General features: G+C 36.5%; 1 protein-coding gene across 1 annotated transcript; it reads left to right on the forward strand.

Annotated features, from left to right (window-relative positions):
- The first annotated feature begins 1,181 nt into the window (after positions 1-1,181).
- On the forward strand, positions 1,182-16,183 carry lcp2a (lymphocyte cytosolic protein 2a). The gene is made up of 21 exons (XM_042499312.1): positions 1,182-1,759; positions 2,837-2,899; positions 3,148-3,194; positions 4,072-4,137; positions 4,474-4,499; positions 4,608-4,648; positions 5,727-5,919; positions 6,799-6,884; positions 6,969-7,017; positions 7,716-7,793; positions 8,203-8,228; positions 8,476-8,495; positions 9,408-9,515; positions 9,789-9,807; positions 9,891-9,906; positions 9,994-10,072; positions 10,846-10,898; positions 12,047-12,129; positions 14,002-14,076; positions 14,667-14,816; positions 15,744-16,183. Exons 1-21 carry the CDS (start codon positions 1,682-1,684, stop codon positions 15,891-15,893), a joined length of 1,506 nt encoding a protein of 501 aa, XP_042355246.1. The 5' UTR covers positions 1,182-1,681; the 3' UTR covers positions 15,894-16,183.
- Positions 16,184-20,432: the final 4,249 nt, after the last annotated feature.

Raw genomic sequence — 20,432 nt, forward strand, 5'->3', positions numbered from 1 at the left:
ATCAGCTGTGACCGCAGATTACTGTGACGGGATTTATTTAGTATCTGCGCTCCCACAATGCACCTCTCTGTCTGGCTGGTGTTTTAAAGGGACAGTTCGCCCCAAATAAAGGAAACATATTTCCTCCGCCTGCAGTGCGATACATCAGAATAGATCGTTTTGGTGTGAAGATATCTAATTCTAATTTAATTTTCTTCTTAACTATGTTTAAAAAACTGACGTGTTAAACTACCTTGTACCTTTTTTATTGTCGGTAACCTTACATCACATACGCGACTTCACGTGCGCAAATTTTCATTTCTAAACATAATCTTAGTTACTTTACTTTACGTGTGTAACTTTACTTTCACAAACTTAACCTGAGTAACTAAACATTACATACATGACTTTATTTACAAACCCTCACCTACGAGTAAACGGAAGTACGTAGCTTTACGTTAATGTGACAACGCCAAACGATATTTCTTTTCTTAAATTTAACTAACGAAACTTTACTTTTCTAAACTAACGTAACTTTACGTTATGTAATGTTTACTTTCCTAAACCAAACCTACGTAACAAAGTACATTAACTCTTTCCCCCTCAGAGTATTTTTATTAAGTTGCCAGCTCTGTCCCTCCAGCGTGGCGCTCTCGGCGACCCCGCGGCGTCCTCCCGTATCTCCTCTAAGGCCCGCCCTGGACACTGTGTTTCCTGCCTGTTCACTGATGATCGAAATAAGTCACTAAATGTTTCTCCTGTTGCGTTTTTTAAAGTCCTCTCCTCCGTCCCCCTGGGACCTTAGATCGTCTCGCTCGTTGGTTTTTGGACGTGGAAATGTTGGAAATGGAAAAGTGTCCCCTGAAAACACCAACTGACGGAAAATCTCAATGGCGGGGAGAGAGTTAAAGAAAACGTGAAACAGGAACCATAAAATGTTTCTGCAGGAAAATGACTGAAGGGACTGACAGAATAAAAGCTTCATCTGAACTTTAATGAACTCTCTGTGTTTTACTGTGAAAAGTCCCTAAAGCTGTCAGATTAACGTGCAGAAGAAGAAAAACTCCTCAAAGTGAAGCGAGCGTGTTTGAGTCGACCGTCGGCAGCGTTCACGGCCTGCGCGCTCGGTCGCAGGCGTTCAGACGGATCCACGGCCCTGACTTCCTCCTTCTGCTGGCGTTTGTCTCTGTCTCTGTCTCTGTCTCTGCAGCGAGTGGGTGCAGCTGCAGCGTCTCTTCCGCTCTGTGGTCAGACGGGTGGAGGAGGACGCTGTCTCCATCCCCCCCTCTGCTCAGTCACTTCCTCTGAGACGCCAAAGATAGAGAGACGCAGAGACGGAGGGAGAGAGAGGGAGAAAGAAGGAAGCCATTTTGGTTCCTCGGTGACATGTCTGCACGCTCGCCTTCTTCTCGCCGCTTTCTGCTCTCAGAAAGTCGCTCGGAGAGATAGAAAGTGGCGGGTCGACTTTTGGGGAAGTAAAACTTTAGGGTTTTCTGTGAGTCTTTGAGAGAAGTTTGGTTTCGTGTTTGGCAGGAAGGAGCGAGGCCCGTCCGTCTGTTCGTCCGTCCGTCGCGTGGACGTCTGACTGAAGACGATCGGCAGGAAATTTAAAAAAAAGACTCGTCTCCACTCAGATGGTCTCTCGTTAACCGTCTCTGGTTTGACATCAGCCGGACGGACGCCGAGTCTTTGAGGACGCAGGATGAGCTCTGACCGGGTGCCGTCGAGGGCGGAGGTGACGGGGTGGAGCTCTCAGCAGCTGGCGGACTACCTGAAGAGGGTGAGACCGCCGCCGTCCTGTCTCTGTCTTCATCTGTCTTCATCCCAGCAGTCTGATGCAGACAGCTGATTCCTCCGCGTGCTTCAAATTTAATGCCAGATCACAAATTTGCGCTGATAAAACCGTGTCTGCGTGCCAGAGGAAGAGGACGCCACGACCACGAAAACCACCTTCAGAGGACATCGGAAGACCTTTTCAGCATTTTCATAAATCCTTTTCCCGTTTTTTAATCTCATTTTATTGCAACCCCCACAATCTGCAGCACACACCACATTTTAGGACATTTCTAACATTTTTTAAGGAGTTTAGAATTTTTCTATGATTTAAGGACGTTCTCCGACTTCACGGACGTTTCTTGGGGTTTTTAATATTTCTCGGATTTTAGGACATTTCTAAAATTTTGAGACATTTCTAGGATTTCAGGATGTGTCTCAGATTTTAAAACTCTGAAGACGTGTTTCTTTAAAAAAAAAAAAGTGTCATCTTTACTTTCTTTTAAGTTTTTAGTGATTTTTAAATTAAAATAATCCTTTTAAAGCAAAAAAAGGCAATATTTTTTATTTAGTTTTTTTTCTTTAGAATTATATATTGATTTTTTAAAATCTTTTTTTGTGTGTTTTTTTCATTTAAATTTCTTGCTGATTTTTAAAGAAAAAGTTTTGAAAAATTTTCTGCTTATTTTTGAAAATATGTTTTCTACAAAAATCCCCCAGAGTGACACCATTTATCACAGCCAGAAACTGTAAAAACAGAAATTATAGTTAGAAAACTAAGTTTCAGATGTCAGAGGTTTGTGAGACTTTTCCAAAACTTTCAGGGTTAATTTAGTTTTGAAAATGTTTTCATGCATCGAAAATGCTGTTTGTAAATCGACTTTTCATGTTTTTCACGACTTACTAAACCTGTGACGCGACACGTGAAACGTAAAAAAGTAAGATATTTGTGGTTTGCAGAAAAGGAAAATTCAAACATTTTCGGGCCGCGCTGCTCCTGAGTGACGGGTCATGACGGAAAGAAACGGTTGAGTTTATTTAAATGTCATTTTCGGCGCCTCACTGCTGTTTGTGCTGTTTGCAGATGAGTCTGTCGGGCTGCGATAAAGTGGTGCTCAAGTATTGCATCAACGGTGCCAGATTTGTGGTGAGTTCATCCAAATTTAACTTATTTAGGGAAGGGAAGGAAAGGAGGAAAGGAAAAGAGAAGAGATGGAGGAGGAGGTAACGAGGAGAAGGATATAAGGAGCTGAGGAGAGAAGGATGTCCTTTTTTGTCTCCTTCAAATATGAGCACGTTTGGTGTTTAGACTCTAAAATGTCCTCATAAAACTGTCCTGTTAAAGACGACGTCCTCACACGGTTTTCTGTTTTTCGGTTTGTTTGTTTTTTGTAGAATTTGAGCGAAAACGACCTCCAGAGATTCCCAAAACTTCACGCTCCGTGAGTACAGACCAGCTGCTGAGTCACCGTTACGGAAACACGCCCACCGCCGTCTGCACGGACGTCTCCACACGTCTGTGGAGATCTGACTGATATCCAAAAACCATAAACAGAAACGTGTTCTTGTAAAACCAGCGGAAGAAGCTGCAGCAAAGTTATTAATCAACTGCGTAGTTCAAAGATAAATTTGGGTTTGAAGCGGCCAAAAGCACGTCTGATGAATGTGAATAATAAGAGTTTCTACACGATTTCAACACAGCCGTCATAAAGCGAATGTTTAAATTATATTATATTATCGGCCCACCAGATTCCCAAAAACTGAAAAACGATTTGCTGAACAATTAATGACAAAGTTTGGAAGCGTTTCAACGTGTAAGTTTTATCAGTTTTGGTCTGATAATCAGTAAATCCATTAAATTTATTTCCCAGATCATAAATTTGGGGTTCATGAAAACCTGAAAAAGTTATGGAATTTGCAAATAGGAATTTCCAGTCCTGGAAAACTAAATATACCCTTGAAGGACATTGTTTTCTCTTTAAAAATTGCCAAGAAAAATATGAAAAAAATAAAAATGATTACAATTTTCGATGAAAAAAAACTCCCCAAAACATTTTTTTTAAAAATCACCAAAAACTTTAAAAGAAAAACATTTTAAAAAATTTCCTTAAAAACTAGCAAAAAATACAAAATTCGAAAGAAAAACCCCAGTTTCTTTTCTTTATAGATCACCAAAGAAAAAAAAAGACCCAAAATTAGTTCAGTTTTTGTAAACATTGTGATTAACTCAATTGTGATAAATCAAACGTTTTATTGTGGCGGCTCGTCACATGGTTACTGATGAAGAACAGTTTGAATAAACTTTATGCGTCTCTGCAGGATGATCTCGAAGATCAGCACTGAGATCAGCAAGAAGGAGGAGAAGCGAGGCCTGTTTGGGAAACGGTAAGAACGAGTCTGTAACGGCACTTTTTTACTGTGCTACCTTCGGTTTTGGTGGATTTTATTATTAATTAATGTAAAACTCTGAGTGAAAATATTTTTGCAGGATATTTGGTTGAGGGTTTAGCTCTTTTTTGTTGTTATATAATCGAGAATCGCAAAGTGAAACGCAGCTGTAGCCTCCACTCTACAAGCAAACAACATGTTAAAAAATATAGAGAGAGATTAAAAAATATTCAAAAATACATAGATATTAGTTAGGGTATGTTGTGTTGTGAAGTTGGATGGAAAAGAAATAATAGAAATAATAAAAACTGTTTTCCTTTCTTTCCGTTGCAGATTGACGCCTAAATATCACGAACCAGGTAGGAACGTCCCCGTTAACGTAGTTTAGTTTTTAATCCTTTTAAAGTTTAATAAACTGTGGGTGTAAATGAGTGAAAATAAACAGACAGCTGCTCTGTCCTCTGCAGACATGGCTGCGGATGTTCAGGGCTGGGGCGAAGATGAGTTTGTAAGTCCGACTTTCATCAATTTGTTTTTCTCTTTCTGCAAATTAATCAAATCATTTTATTCTAAAGTTGGTTAATTTCAGTTGAATAAGTGCCGTAATGTTATCAGTTTTTATTTTAACATGCTGTGGAGCCTCGACAAAGTCTTTACGTCTTTAGAACTAAACGTTGCGGCAGATTACAGACAGCATGCCGGCATCATGGAAACAAAAGACGCCTGATTAACACAACAGCGTCGACCTCTAGTGTGACACATAACGTATGTGTCAGCAGCTCTTTATAAACAATGACATCACATATCAATAACAATCATTTAGTGTCCCTTGTCCTCGGCTCGGAGGGGAAGGACCCCCGGACGTCACTGTTTTCACTATTTTTGAATATTTATAACCGCTGTTATTTTTCTTTAGTTAGCTGCTAACAGCTACTTGCTGCTTTTTAAGAAGACATTTTGGCCTTTTTAACATTCATTGTCATCTTTTTTTTTTAAATTGAAAGGAGATATTTCTGTGAATTTTTTTGGTGATTTTTTTTCCTTTTTATAAAAAGGTATTTTGCTGTTTTTTCCTGTAAACATTTTTTTCTCCTTTAAAAATGTTGGGTAAGAAGACATTTCTTTGTTGTTTTTTCATCTTTCAAAATTTTTGGTGTTTTGTTTTTTTTCTTTAAAATTTGAAAAATTGCCCTTTTTAAAGAAGACATTTCATTGTTTTTTCTGTTTAAATTTTTGGTGATTTTATTGCTCTTTGAAAAAAATGTGGGTGTTTTTTTTATCTTAAAGCAGACATGCTTTTCTTCTATACAATTTTTTGGTCTTTTCTTTTTTTTCTTTGAATTTTTGGTGATTTTTAAAGACACCTGTTTTCCAAGTTTCCTTACTCTCCTTCATGAAGTAGGAAAACTGTTTATGTTCACTGTGGAAAATGATGCAGCTAAAATTTGTTGCAGTAGATCTGAAGATCGATTTGTTGTTTCGTGTTTGCTGGGTGTTCAGGCTGGTTGCTAAAGTTTTGTCAGGTGGCTGACGAGCTTTAAGGGAAGTGACGACTTTATTTCTGCGTCCGTCTTTTGCCCCGTCAGGATGATGAAGAGTTTGACGATGACTACGAGAGTCCATACAGCGGCGATGAGGAGGGCAGCGGGGGCGATTACGAGTCTCCAAACGATGACCAGGACGGGGCCAACGATTACGAGCCTCCGCCCACCGAACCTGCAGAGGACCTCGCCCACAAACTGTGCCCCACGCTGCCCATCGGAGACAGCGATTACATCGGTCAGTGACAGGAGCCGACTTTTTTAGTTGGTTTTGGACGATTTAACGTAAAGAAATGTGTTCTTATATGCTGTTTTCTGATCCATATCGACAGTTGGTTTTCTATATTTTTATCCTTAAAATTTAACAGATTTTTTATAATGAAGCATAAAAGAATAATTTGTTCACAATCACTTGAAAATATGACTATTTGGGCCGGTGTTAGAGAAGAGATTTTGTTGTAAAATGAAGAAAAAAAGTCTAAATATGTTGAGAATAAAGTCTGAACTTTTCATCAACAACTGACACAAAAGACGGACAGCTCTTTCTTTATTACAACACAGAATTAAAAACTCATTATATTCTTGTAATATTACAATATTATTATTATTGTTATTATATTAGTTTTCTTGAAATATATTATGACTTAATATTACAACAACTTGTAAAATTACAACTTTATTCTCATAATATTACATTTTATTACCCATCAGGTAATAGTATTTATTGAATATTATGACTTTAAAAAAAAAACTGACTTTTTTTGTTAAATCACTTTTTCTTAAAATATTACTTTATTCTCATTAAAATTCAAATATAATCTTGTATAAAATTATGATTTATATTATGACTTTATTTCCAGTAAAAAACATTACACCTTTAATGGTGAAATGTTATGATTTTATTCTCAACAAAATACACCTTTATTCCTGTCATCTCGGATTATTTCCCTTCGAAGTTGCCTTAATAATGTTTTTTTAACAGGAGTCTGTTTCAATCTTTTTTTTTTAAAGTTAAAAGATATTTCCACTTGCTTTAAGTGTCACAATTTGATAAAAAAAAATTAGGAACCAGTGTTAACTTTTGTTAACACACTAACTAAAAACTGTGTGTTTATAGATAACCACGTGTCATCCAGAGGCCCGCCCCCCGCCGTGTGTCCCCGCCCACCAGCCTCCACCCTGTCGGCGCCGTCGCCCCGCATGGTGAGCCTCATGTCGACAATCAAATAATGATTTTAAACGTAAAAGTTTTGAGTTAAATGAACGTGAAACTGTTTGTGTGTGCAGCCGGGAGACTCCAGGAGAGACCTGTCTCCTCACTGCGGGGGCAGAAAATGTGAGTAAGGTTTTTAACTAAATCCATCCTGAATAAACGTCCTTAAACGCACTTAGAAATCACAGAACGGGGTTCATGCGGTCAGGAAAAACCTGGAAAAGTCCTTGAAAAGTTTTGGAAAACTAAATACATACCCTGAAAGTTTTGGAAAAGTCATGAAAATCTGTTTCACAAACCAGTATAATAACAGATGAAAGTGTTCGAGGACCGCCATAAATTAGAAAATACAACAATGATTAGTTTCTGGCTGATGAATGGAGCCATTTTGGAGATTTTTAAGGAAAACATTCGCAACTTTGGAAGGCATATATCAAAGAAAAAAAACCCAAAATATTTTTCTTCAAAAATCACCAAAACAAACAAACAAACAAACATGTTCTTTCAAAATGGCCAAAACTTTGTCTTTAAAAACTGCCCAAAAATTAAAAAAAAGAGGAAATACACTGTCAAAAATATTTTTTTCCTATATTTTTTAGATAGTTTATGTTTTAAAAAATCTATTATATAGTAATGAAAAAGAACTGATAAGGAGTATCAAAGGTCATTTCAGACAATGTACGGTCTTTAAAATTTAACTGAAAATCCTGGAAATGTGTTGTTAAAAATGTGTCAGAAAAACAGGCTCAGAACTGACCTGAGAGTTTTCGTCTCTGATCGTTGTCTGTATGTCGACGGGTTGATTCTGTTGTCGTGTTCAGTTACTCCAGAGCCGCCGAAGATCTCTCGTGAAAACAAACCCGGCCGGGGTTCAGGATCCAACCCGTCCCCCATCAGAGGTAACCCTGCACCCAACACGCTCCTCTTTTTTTAGGAAGACATCACAAATTGTTCACTTTGGTTTCACTTTATGTCTAAAAACTAGCTGCAGAGTCAATACTGATTTTATATGTTTCACTGATTATTCAGTAGAAAAATCCTGAATTTACTTACACTTACACTCATCACCCCCCAACACATCTGCAAAGGAAAAAAAGGAAATTATGTGACAAGTTGAAATTTAAATGTTCAATTAAATGTATTTTACTGATTTTATTTGACTAACTTTATCATCTGTTTTTTTCTTCCAAATTTTCCTGGCAGCAGGCGGCTTTCCTGAAACAAAGACTGAATTAAATTAAATGTGATGTATCTACCATTGATGATGAGTATGAAACGATTAATTGTGATATTTACTTTTCTCCACAGGACCTAATCGTAGCACAGGGGAAAAGGTACGTTTTTCATTTTAAATAAACTTTATTCATCAGGTGGATCAATAAATATCCTGAAAATGATCATATGTGTAACAAAGAAAACTGAAAACAAAATGGGACCGAGAACGAGACTTTGAGGGACTCCACTTTCAGATGACGAACACTGAAAACTTTCTTGTAATTTTTATTCTAAATTATAATAATAAATAATTTCTAAATATTTATAACTTCTTTGTTTAAATCTAATTTTCTACGTTTCTTACAGGTGGGGACACATCCTTGGAGGTCAGTCCGGACACACTGGTCATCATATTTATTAGACATAAACATGGGGGTACCACAAGGGTCTGTGCTGGGTCATTTTATATTTCAGACTCATTTAAACTCGCTTTTTTAATGATAACATTGTGAATTTTTGATTGAAGTAATGAACATAATTTATGTAATATAGGAATTATATTATGTTCTATTAAAGGGTACGTTTTTATGTGGATGACGCCATCTTGTACGCATACTACTCTTTAAGTGCTCGGCCACAGAGGACTCAAGATGAACTCTATAGCAGTGATACTCCACTTACGGCCCGCAGGACAAATCTGGCCCCTGATAGGGTGCCAGGTGGCTAGCCTACCATTTTCTAATTCACAATAAAAATAAAATCCTAGAAAACATCCAAACTGCTAGAAATGTCCAAAAATCCTAGAGATGTACTAAAATCCTAAAAAAACATCCTAAATGTTCCTGGAAATATCCTAAAATCCTTGAAACTTGTATGGGGCTGTGGCAACTCAACCTTGGCCTCCTTTCATTTTGCAAAAGTGGCCTCTAAACAAAACAAGTTGGGTATCAGGAACATTTTAGTGAAGTAGACATGAAGAAAAACTCTGAAATCCCAGAAACTTCCTAAAATCCTAAAAACATGCTAAAATACCAGAAATGTCCTAAAATCCAAGAAATGTTAAAAATGTCCCAAAATCCTAAAAAACATCCTAAATCCCTGGAAACGTCCTAGAATGTTAAAAATATCCCCAAATACATGAAACATCCTGAAATTCGTGAAACGTATTATAATCCGTGCTATTATTTTGTAAAAGTTGCCCCCCAAAAGAGGAACTTGAGTGTCACTGCTATAGATTGTTATATTAAAGTAGACGTGGAAGAAATCTGAACCTAACCTTGAACTGTTTGTGTGTTCAGGCCTCAGCTGGACGCCCCCGATCCTCCCACCTGGTCCAAACCTCCTGTTCTTCCTCCGTCCTCCTCCGTCAGCAGGAGCAACTCCTCCCCCAAACCTCCTGCCAACAGGTCAGCACACCTCAGATCATCATCATCATCATCATCATCATCATCATCATCATCAAATCAAATTATTACATATTCCAAACACACTTGACTTCAGCTAATCAGTTAATCATCTCAAAGTGTTTAAATTCATAATCCTCACATTTATTTCTAATATTGTCATCTTCTTATTACTGCTTTTACTTCCATCCTCTTTGACAAAACAGTCAAAAAGTGATCAGTTTATTTAAAGTATTTGCTAATAATCAGATTTTTGTTTGTGGTTTGGTTGTACAGGTTTGATGCGAGGAGGGAGGTAAGTTTCTGCTGAAAACAGCTTCATTGTGAAGGTTATTTTGTCCAGAATGAACTCTGATTTTTTTTCTTCTCTCTCATCAGCAAATGCATGACGAAGGTGAGATTTCTTTGTTCAGCTTTTTTTCTCCCAAATCATATCCTGAAATTTCAGAGTGACTCTTTAACTCCTCCTTCTCTCCTCCAGCTCCTAAACACAACACCTTCCCCCTCCCCAATAAAAGTGTGCCTCCTCGCCCTGGACTCCCCTCACGCCAAGGAGACAGGTATGACAGAAATGAAAACAAAGCTAAAAGTGAAATAATCATTAACAGACATCCTGTTGGTACTGGGGTGCAACAGGGATCTACTGTGGGCCCAGTTCAGTTCAAACGACAAGAAAATAAAGAGAAATCTCCACATCTTCAACTTTTGCAACTACGATACGATACAATCTAATAAGATGCGTACTGATATGACACAATAGAATATTATATAATACGATACAATACAATGTGATACTACTTAATACTACTACCATATTATATGAAACGATACGATATATCATTCAATACGATATGATACAATACAATACAAATGATATAATGTGATATGATACTACATAAGGTACAATACAATATACTAAGATACAAGACAATACAATTTGATATATTACACAATACGATATGATATATTGTACGATATGATACAATACAATAATATATGAAGCGATGCAATATTATATGATACAGTATGATACAAGTATTACAGTATTATGCAATGTGATATGGTGCGATCAGATGCTTTTGATAGATGCAGTAATATGGTAAAAATCAAATATTATCAAGTGCTGATGAGATTTCAACAGTTTTTAGGCGATGTTGAGTCTTTGCAGTCGACTGAAATTACATCGTTACTGTCGTCATGGTGACAGAGCATTAGATATGAACAACAAGGACCCAACGGCTCCCAGCAGTGGTTTTAAACCTCCACAGGAGAAATTTCAGTAAATTATATCTGGCTTATTCGATTAATAATCTGTTTGTTTGTTTTTGAGCAGCCTGCCTCCCAGTGTTCCCTCTGCTGCCTCTCTGCCTCACAAACTACACTCTGGTAAGAAAACACCAACATTTACCCCGAGACACTCGACTGGCTTTATTCAGGGGCCAGTTCTACAAAACGACAGGAGGCCCGGGGCCAATCACAGTGTTTTGAAGATTTTAAGACATTTTGGAATATTTCTAGGATTTTAGGACTTTTTAATAATTTTAGGACGTTTCTGAGATTTAGGGATGTTTCTAGGATTTTATGACATCTTAAGGATTTTATGACATTTCTAGATTTTAGGACATTTCAGTGATTTTAGGAAGATTCATGGATTATAGTACATTTCAGGGATTTTAGGGCGTCTGTAGGATTTCAGGACACTTCCAGGATTTTTGGACATTGCGATGTCAAGATGTTTCTCAGATTTTAGGATGTTTCTAGGATTTTATGACATTTTTAGGATTTTAGGACATTTGTAGATTTTAGGACACTTCCACGATTTTAGGATGTTTCTTAGATTTTAGTATGTTAGGGTGTCTCTAGGACATTAGGACATTTCTAGTATTTGAGGACATTATTGTCTTATCTGTGTCCTCTGACGGGGGTGTGGGGGATCCTCCTCTGGCTCTTTTTTTGATCAACAAAAAAAGACAAAAGTCTCTGACACCTTACTGAGACCAAAAGGACAAAAACTATTCACAGTGTCACTTTATTTTTACTGTGAAGTAGAAAATGTTTTAGGGGCACCTGGGGCCCTGTCAGGGACCAGATTTGGTCCTCGGGGCCAAAAGCTGAGTATCACAGATTTAAAGTAATAAACCTTTTTGGAAATTTAGTTTTGGATTCAGTTTTGAGCTGAGATTAAATCCCATTTAAGCAGGACAAACGTGACATCAGGGACGCACACAGACATTTGTGTCAGTGAATAAAATATATAAAACTAAACAATCAGTGCTTTGTTGTTAATGTATAGTTATGTCTCATAAGAGACTCTCAAGAGACTCTCATATATAATTATTACAACACACATGGGACAGACCGAGGGGTTAAATTCTACTTTGGGCCCCACATAGTGCTGACCCTCTGAAAACAGCAGGGGGCGCCCTGTTACTACCAAAAACTACATACTGACCCTGTGTGTGTGTGTGTGTGTGTGTGTGTGTGTGTGTGTGTGTGTGTGTGTGTGTGTGTGTGTGTGTGTGTGTGTGTTGCAGCAATGGCTGAACATAGAGGCAGTTTCATGGGATCGGACAGACAGTCGTTTCGTCCGTCTCCGCCAACAACAGCACCCATACAGGTAACAAACACACACTTACACACATGTTTAAGGAGGGCACACTGCTGCTCTCAGCCCCGAACCCTCAATCTGACCGGACCCTAAAAACCAAGTCTTACCCTTAAACAACTCTTTGACATTAAAAAGGCCTCCCGGTTGCCATATGAAATGTTGACATTGTACGTTTCAGCACAGATGCGTCACACTTACATACTTCACATTTCTACGTTATTTTGTAGCCGGTATGTGGAAACTACACTGCCTGGCCAAAAAAAAATCGCCACCTGGATTTAACTAAGCAAATAGGTACGAGCCTCCTATTGGATAATTACTGCATGGGCGATTATCTTTCAGCTGGCAACAAGTTATTTAACCCCAACTGGTGCAATGAGTTGCTTCTCATTTCCTAAACAACCATGTCGAAAGACACATCCCGTGGTCGTGGAAAAGATGTTAGTCTGTTTGAGAAGGGTCAAATCATTGGCATGCATCAAGCAGAGAAAACATCTAAGCATATTGCAGAAACTACTAAAATTGGGTTAAGAACTGTCCAACGCATTATTAAAAACTGGAAGGATAGTGGGGACCCATCGTCATCGAGGAACCTGGTCATTCAGTATATTCAGGTAGTCAGCTGAATATGCTGAATGACCAGGTTACTCCATCAATGGATTTTTTCTTCCCTGATGGCACGGGCATATTCCAAGATGACAATGCCAGGATTCATCATGCTCAAATTGTGAAAGACTGGTTCAGGGAGCATGAGACATCATTTTCACACATGGATTGGCCACCACAGAGTCCAGACCATAACCCCATTGAGAATCTTTGGGATGTGCTGGAGAAGGCTTTGCGCAGCGGTCAGACTCTACCATCATCAATGTAAGATCTTGGTGAAAAATTAATGCAACACTGGATGGAAATAAATCTTGTGACATTGCAGAAGCTTATCGAAACAATGCCACAGCGAATGCGTGCCGTAATCAAAGCTAAAGGCGGTCCAACGAAATATTAGAGTGTATGACCTTTTTTTTTTGGTGGTGACTTTTTTTTTGACCAGGCAGTGTACGTTTGAACAGCGCTGATGTTAACTGGTGGTCGGGTTTAGACACGAAAACCACTTGGTCATGGTTAGGGGAGATCATGACTTTGCTCAAATTACTCACTTTTTGTGGCACTTTCCCCGCAGGACCCACAGCCATGTCTCAGTCTTTTGGGCCAGCGGGTTTGGACGACATGTTTTCTGTTAAAAAAAAAAGTGATTTTTTTTTTTTCTTTTGACTTTTTAATGTTTTTTTTTTTAAAGATTTTTGGTAATTATTTTTGGCAATGTAAAAATCAGACTTTTTTCGGATAATTTTTTTCTTTAAATTTTTTAAAATTTATTTTTTCCTTTTAACATATTTGCTGATGTTTTGTCATGAACTTTCTTTTCTTGAAACATTTTTGGTGATTTTTTTTTTGGTGAATATTTGACATTTTTTTCTTTAAAAATCGTAGATAATGTTTTTCTATAAAAATCTTTAGCCATTTTTTGTTATTTTAAAATTTTTGGTGAGTTTTTTTTTTTTGTTTGTTTTTTAAATTGGTTTTTGATTTTTTTGTTTCTTTAAAACTTTTTGGCAAATTCTTTCCTTTGAACATTTTTGGTGATTTTTTTCTTTTAGAACATTTGATGATTCATTTTGTGATTTCTGGTTCCTTTCACTTCATTATTGTCATTATTGTCATTATTATAGAGACAGTTTCGAAGGATGTGTGTCAGTGTGAACAGCAGGAGGTGCTGTCGTCTTTGTGTTTGTGCTGCAGTTCAAACGCTCAGTTCATGACAAAGTGTGTGTGTGTGTGTGTGTGTGTGTGTGTGTGTGTGTGTGTGTGTGTGCGTGCGTGCAGGATCTGGACCCTCGCTGGTATGTGGGTAAAGTGACCAGAGGTCAGGCGGAGGGTTGTCTCAAACGAGTCAACAAGGTAACAGAAACAAAGCCAAACTACAGTTCACTTTGTGTTTTCTTTTAAATGTATTTTTTTAATTACTTAGCAGACATAAATATAATTTATGTGGCAAACTGTTTAAACCAAGATAATATTTTAATATTTTAAAAGTTAAAAATATTCATTATAAATAAAAGTCCTGCAATTTAAATTCTACACAAAGCAGATTAGTATCATCAGCATAATAAACTGAAAATATAAAAAGTAAAGTACTCATTATGCAGGAAGGCGTCTTTCTCCGTTTATTATTACGCCATATATATCATATTTTGTTGTTCTGAGTGTGATTTGCATTAGGCTGTAAGCCGTTCACATTGTGCAGCTGCTTTGGGTGGATTTCATTAAAATCAGAAAGTGTTTGTTTGTTAAATATAAAGCAGTTTTAATTTAAAGCCTCATATTCTCCATAAGATCAGTAACTGCTGACTAAAGGTGTCAGATAACTGTAAATAATTTAAAAGTACAATATTTGTTGCTGAGTATAAACTGGCTCGAGTACTTTCCTTTACTGTGAAAATACTGCGCAGTAGTATTGTTTTGTGTCCTGTGTTTCTGTGTTTTCGGAGGACGGGGCGTACCTGGTGAGGGACAGCACCCGGCAGCTGGCCAACCAGCCCTTCACCCTGATGGTCCTCTACCAGGACAAAGTCTACAACATCCAGATCCGACAGCAGAACCACAACTTCCTGCTGGGAACCGGACTCAAAGTCCAGGAGGTAAACAGGAAGTGACCGTCAGACCGCCTTCGGTCAACGCCCCTCAGAGCTGAGCCTCCGTCACGACATTTAGTTTGTATCTGAAGGTGAAATCTGAGGGTTTTGTTCACCGGCGGTCCAACGGTCACGAAAAACCTGGAAAAGTATAAAAAAAATCTCCCAGAACTTTCAAAGAAAAAAAATCACCCAATTGTTTTCTTCAAAAATTGCCGAAAATGTTCCAAAAAAAGCCAAAATGTTTTTTTTAATTGCCAAAAGAATTGCCAATGTTTTCTGCCAATGTTGCCAAAAATCCCTCAAATAATTAAAGTGTACTGAAGAAGTTTTCTTCAATATTGCCCTAAACATTGCCAAAATGTTTTCTGTGACAATTTACCTAGAGCTTTTTTAAGAAAAAAAAAGACAAAACAAAAATTTTCTTTAAAAATCTAAAAAAAACCCAAAAAAACAGCAACTAATGTTTACTTTAAAAGCCACTAAAAAATTAAAAATACAATCACCAGATTTTTTCTTTTAAAATTACACAAAAATGTATAAACGAAAACAATTGTACGAATCTTTTCTTTAAAAATTGCCAACATGTTTCTTCATAAATCACCAAATATAAGTGAAAAAACGCCAAATTGGTTTCTTAAAAAAAACAAAAAAACCCCAAAATTTTTAAAGGAAAAAAAGGCAAAAATCTTTTTAAATATTCGGCTCTTATCCTGTTCTGATTTTTTTTTTTTTAAATAACATATTTTTAAAAAAGGTGTTACATAGTGATGAAAAAATAACCGATAATGATTATCGATGGTCGTTTCAGAGAATGTACGGTCTTTGAATTTTTGTCTTCATGTCCTGGAAAAGTCCTGGAAATTTATTGGTAAAAGTCTGTAACTTAAACGTCCTCTGACGTCCTGCAATGATCCGTTTCTTTGTGTTCAGACTTTTCCATCGGTGAGCGGCATCATCGGCCATTACTCCCAGTCTCCTCTGCTCCTCATCGACGCCAAGAACCGAAGCTCCAGCCAGCAGAACCAGTGTCTGCTGGCCGACCCGGCCGGGTTCTACATGACCGGGAAGAACTGGTCCTGACCGGATCACTGACGCGGAGGGAAAAACCCGACAGGCCGAGCGACGATGAATGTCCGGTGGGAAAATGGAAACATGTTGACGGGAAGATTTTTTTTTTCGGTGTTGGTGACTGAAAGATTTTTGCACATGTTGCTTCGTTTGCTTATTTTTGACCATTTTCTAAATTCTGGTTTCAGTTTTTGTGTCCGTGCAAGGCCTCATAGAGAAAAATCTGTACATTTTTCAAAACTAGTATATTTTAAATATTTGCTTATTTTCCTCACAGCTGATGCAGATATTCATGTGTGTGATGTTATCAATATGTTAATGTGTAAAAATGTTAAATTTTAAAGCTAAATGTTTCGTCTGAAATAACTGAATTTAACATTGAATAATTAATATTTCAATTCAAGAATTATTTTGATTAAACAATGAAATTTAACATTTATATTTTGATGTAATTTTCACATTTGAAAGTGAACATTTAACATTTATTTTTTAGATTTAAGAGTTAAAATTTATCATTTAAACTTAACATTTATATTTAGAAATGAATTATTTGACATTTAACATTCGATATTCAACATTTAATATTTAGAATTAGATGTAATACTTAAATTTGACAGATAAAATCATATTTAACATTTCGATTTAAGATATATATTTTATTGTATTTTTTAGATTTGACAGTCAAAATTTAACATTCACATTTATAGTAAACATTTTGATTTAACATTTAGATTTGGATGTCATATTTAGATTTGGCAGCTAAAATTTAAATTTAATATTTCGATCTTGTTTTAATACTGAGATGTAACTGTTACAACGTACTATTAAAATGATTCAACATTTAAACAAATTCCTCGTACTGTGTTAGCTATACCTGGCAATAAATCTTTTTTCTGATTCTGATTCTGAAATTTAACATTGAATAATTAGATTCAACATTTATAGTCAGCATTTAGATTTAATTTTTAGATTAAATAACTGGATGTAACAGTTAAAATTTCGATTCAACATCTATATTTCAATGTAATATTTAGATTTGACAGTTACTTCTACATTTAATATTCAACATTTAAATGCAACATTTATACTTAACATTTACATTTGGATGTAATATTTAATCTAACACTTCAAATCTAACATTCAACAATTAGATTCAACACTCAATATTTAGATTTAACATTTGGTTTTCAAATCTAAATCGATTTTTTTTTTTTTAGAAATTTTTAACGTTTTCTTTGCATCATTTTTTGTTTCAGTTTGCAGAAAACTGAGCTAAATATTTAAAATATATAAGAAATATTGATGTAAACAAATGTTTGTCATATGTCAGCCCATATGAGACAATTAAGCTTTCGGTACATGACGATGGATAAATGCTGTATTTCTACAGCATTTAATTCAATTCCACATGCAAACTATGCATGTTTATGGCTCAGTCTGTCTTCAGCTAAATAAATGTTTTATGATTGTATTTAGCTCAATTTTGTTTGTGAAATAACGCAGATGAAGTCTGACGGTCCTCAGTGTTCAAGCTTTGTGTCTTCAGTGTGGCACATTTTTAATTTACTGTAATTTACTGTATTTTAGTTTGTCTCTCAGCTGATTCATTAAACACATAAAAACACGAGCAGCGTCTTTGCGTCTCTGCAGCAGCGAAGAGTTCACATCTTAAATATTAGAAATAGTGAATGTTTGTTCTGTCTGCAGCCGCACAGGTTTGTTGTCGAACTGTTGATTTTAGAACATTTTTAGGATTTTAGCACAATTCTAGGATTTTAGGACATTTCTTGGATATCAAGAAATTTTTAGGATATTAGGACGTCTCTAGGATTTTAAGATGTTTCCAGGATTTTAAGTACATTTCTAGGATTTTCAGACATCGCTTGGATTTAAGCATGTTTTAAAGATTTTCCAGGATTTTAAGACCTTTTTTAGGATTTGAGGACATCAGTGTCTCAGCTGTGTCCTCTGTCAGGGGTGTGGAGGATCCTCCTCTGCCTCTTTTTTTGATCAACAAGCTCTATTTTGATGCTGTTTTATGACTCTGACACCTTCTGGAGACTAAAAGTAAAAAGCCTCGGTGATCCGCAGGTTTTCAAACACTGATAAGATCCTAAAAACTGGTGTAAAATTCTGAGCTTTTCTTTTTTTTGGAGCGTGCTCAGTGTGAAGCTGCTCGTCTTCACGTGTTGAGTGATCGATGCTTCAGTTAAATGATTGGTGGAGCCGCAGTCGACGCTGTATTTGGTTATTCTGGGTTGTTTATGTAGTTAATCTCCGCCTGCTGATCGAAACTGTTTCTGACAGTTTAGAGTTTTCTGTCGCTCTTTTCCCATCAGCCCGTTTCTGCCTGTAATCCTCATCATCAGTCAGTTAGAGTTCAGACTGCGTGTGTTGTTTTGTCTGCGCCGTCCTCGAAGGCACCGCGGGGCCAAGATTACCGCTGCCACCGCCAACTGTCATGACACACTCACACGCACACACACACACACACGCACACACGCACACACACTCACACACAAAAACACACACGCACATACACACACGCACTCACACACACACAGACTCTCACACACACAGACTCTCACACACACACACACACACACACACCACACACACACACACACATGCACACACTCACACACACACACACACACATGCACACACACACTCTCACACACACGCACACACACACAGACTCTCACACATACACACACACAGACTCTCACACACCACACACACACACACACACACAGACTCTCACACACACACAAACACACTCACACACACACACACACAGACTCATACTCACACACAAACACACACACACACACACAGGTGAGGGTGAACAGATAAGAAGTCTCTGCTTCAGTTCACTCACTGACAGTCGGTCTGCTGTCAGTCGCAGATTTATGAAGGTGAAGAGTTTTTCACTGATGACTTCGTGATTTTGAGATAAGAAGTTTAAAGAAAATTTAAAAACGAAACAAAACAACCTCAAAAAGAACAAGTTCAAACGAATTAATATCATAAAAAAAGGTTAAAAAAAAGGCCAAACAAGCCAAATATAAATCGAAGAAAAGTACAAAAGTTTTTTTATTGGATTTTTTTTGGACATTTGGGAAATATGTAGGCAATTTACTTTTATTTTTCAGGGATTTTATTCATAATTTTTGGATATTTTAGAAATATATTTTCAACATTCAACAAATATTTTACACGCCGCTTTCAGACATTAGACATATCATCATTCAGACATATTATCTTTGGAGATTTTAGTCATGTTTTTTGGACATTTTGGTGATAAAATATACTATATACTAATACTTTACAAATATTTTTCAGATATTTAAGAAAATATTTTGGACATTTTAAAGTTTTTGGGACACTTTTGGACATCTTACTATCTTTTTTTGACATTTTATTCATCTTTTTCAGACATTACACTCACTGTTTTGGACACTGTCCTGATATTATTATTTGACATTAAACTACAGTATTTTGTTTATTTTGCTTATATGTATATGTATATTGTATTTCAAATTGTAAATGTTTCTGAACAATATTTGGACATGTCTCTGTAAGTGTTGTACTCGGTGTCGTTGTGTCAAACCTTGTTGGCGTTTCTTCAGGAACCAGTCCTCGTCCTCTTCGTCCTCCTCGTCCTCCTCGTCCTCCCGGTGCATCTTAAACGGCTCCTGACAGATTTCACAGGACTGAAGAAGGAAAAAAATAATACATTTTTATTTTTGATCTCTTTAAAATTGTGTATTTTTAATTTTTAGAAATCGTAATTTTACCTTCAGGAACTCATGAAATACTAATATGTGAAGAAATGACAGTAGCACAATGTTTCAGTATTGTCAGTAAAGTAGTAGTATTTACCATCTCAGAGGTAAATATTGTACATTTATCTGACAGCTTTAGATTCAGATTATTGAGAAAAAATATATTTTTTGGAATATCCTACTGATATTTGTCACACATTACGATAATATTTTTCGAGGTTTTTTCGAGGTTCGAGTTTTTCCTTTTTTAAAATTTTTTTTTAGACATTTCATAAATATATTTGGCACAGTTTTTTTTTTTTTAACAAAAAGAGACATTTAATTCATATTTGTGGACATCAGATTTTTTTTGGGAGATTTTACTTATACTTTTTATTTTATATTACAGATAATGTTTTTGACATTTTACAAAACCTTTTTGGACACTGTACTAAAAAAAATTGGACTTTATTCTGATATTTTGGACGTTTCACTTACACATGTTTGGACATTTTATTGTTTTTTCCTTTCTTTTTGGTCATTTTACGAACATTTAAGGACGTTTTAGTATTTTTTCTGTTTTAAGTCATTTTACTTTTTTTTGGTCATTTTTCTAATATTTTGTGGACATTTTACAAAAGTTTCTTTGGATAATTACAGATTCCAGAGTCAGGAAGCGGAGCTGCAGTTTGTAGTGGATGTGGTGTTTTGTTGGAGCAGGTGAAGCCGTCGGACCGGTTCGGACGTCGTGTTTTTGTGTTTGTGGAATAATTCATGATAATCG

The sequence above is a fragment of the Plectropomus leopardus genome, chromosome 13 (assembly GCF_008729295.1).
Source record: "Plectropomus leopardus isolate mb chromosome 13, YSFRI_Pleo_2.0, whole genome shotgun sequence".
Classification (NCBI taxonomy): domain Eukaryota; kingdom Metazoa; phylum Chordata; class Actinopteri; order Perciformes; family Serranidae; genus Plectropomus; species Plectropomus leopardus.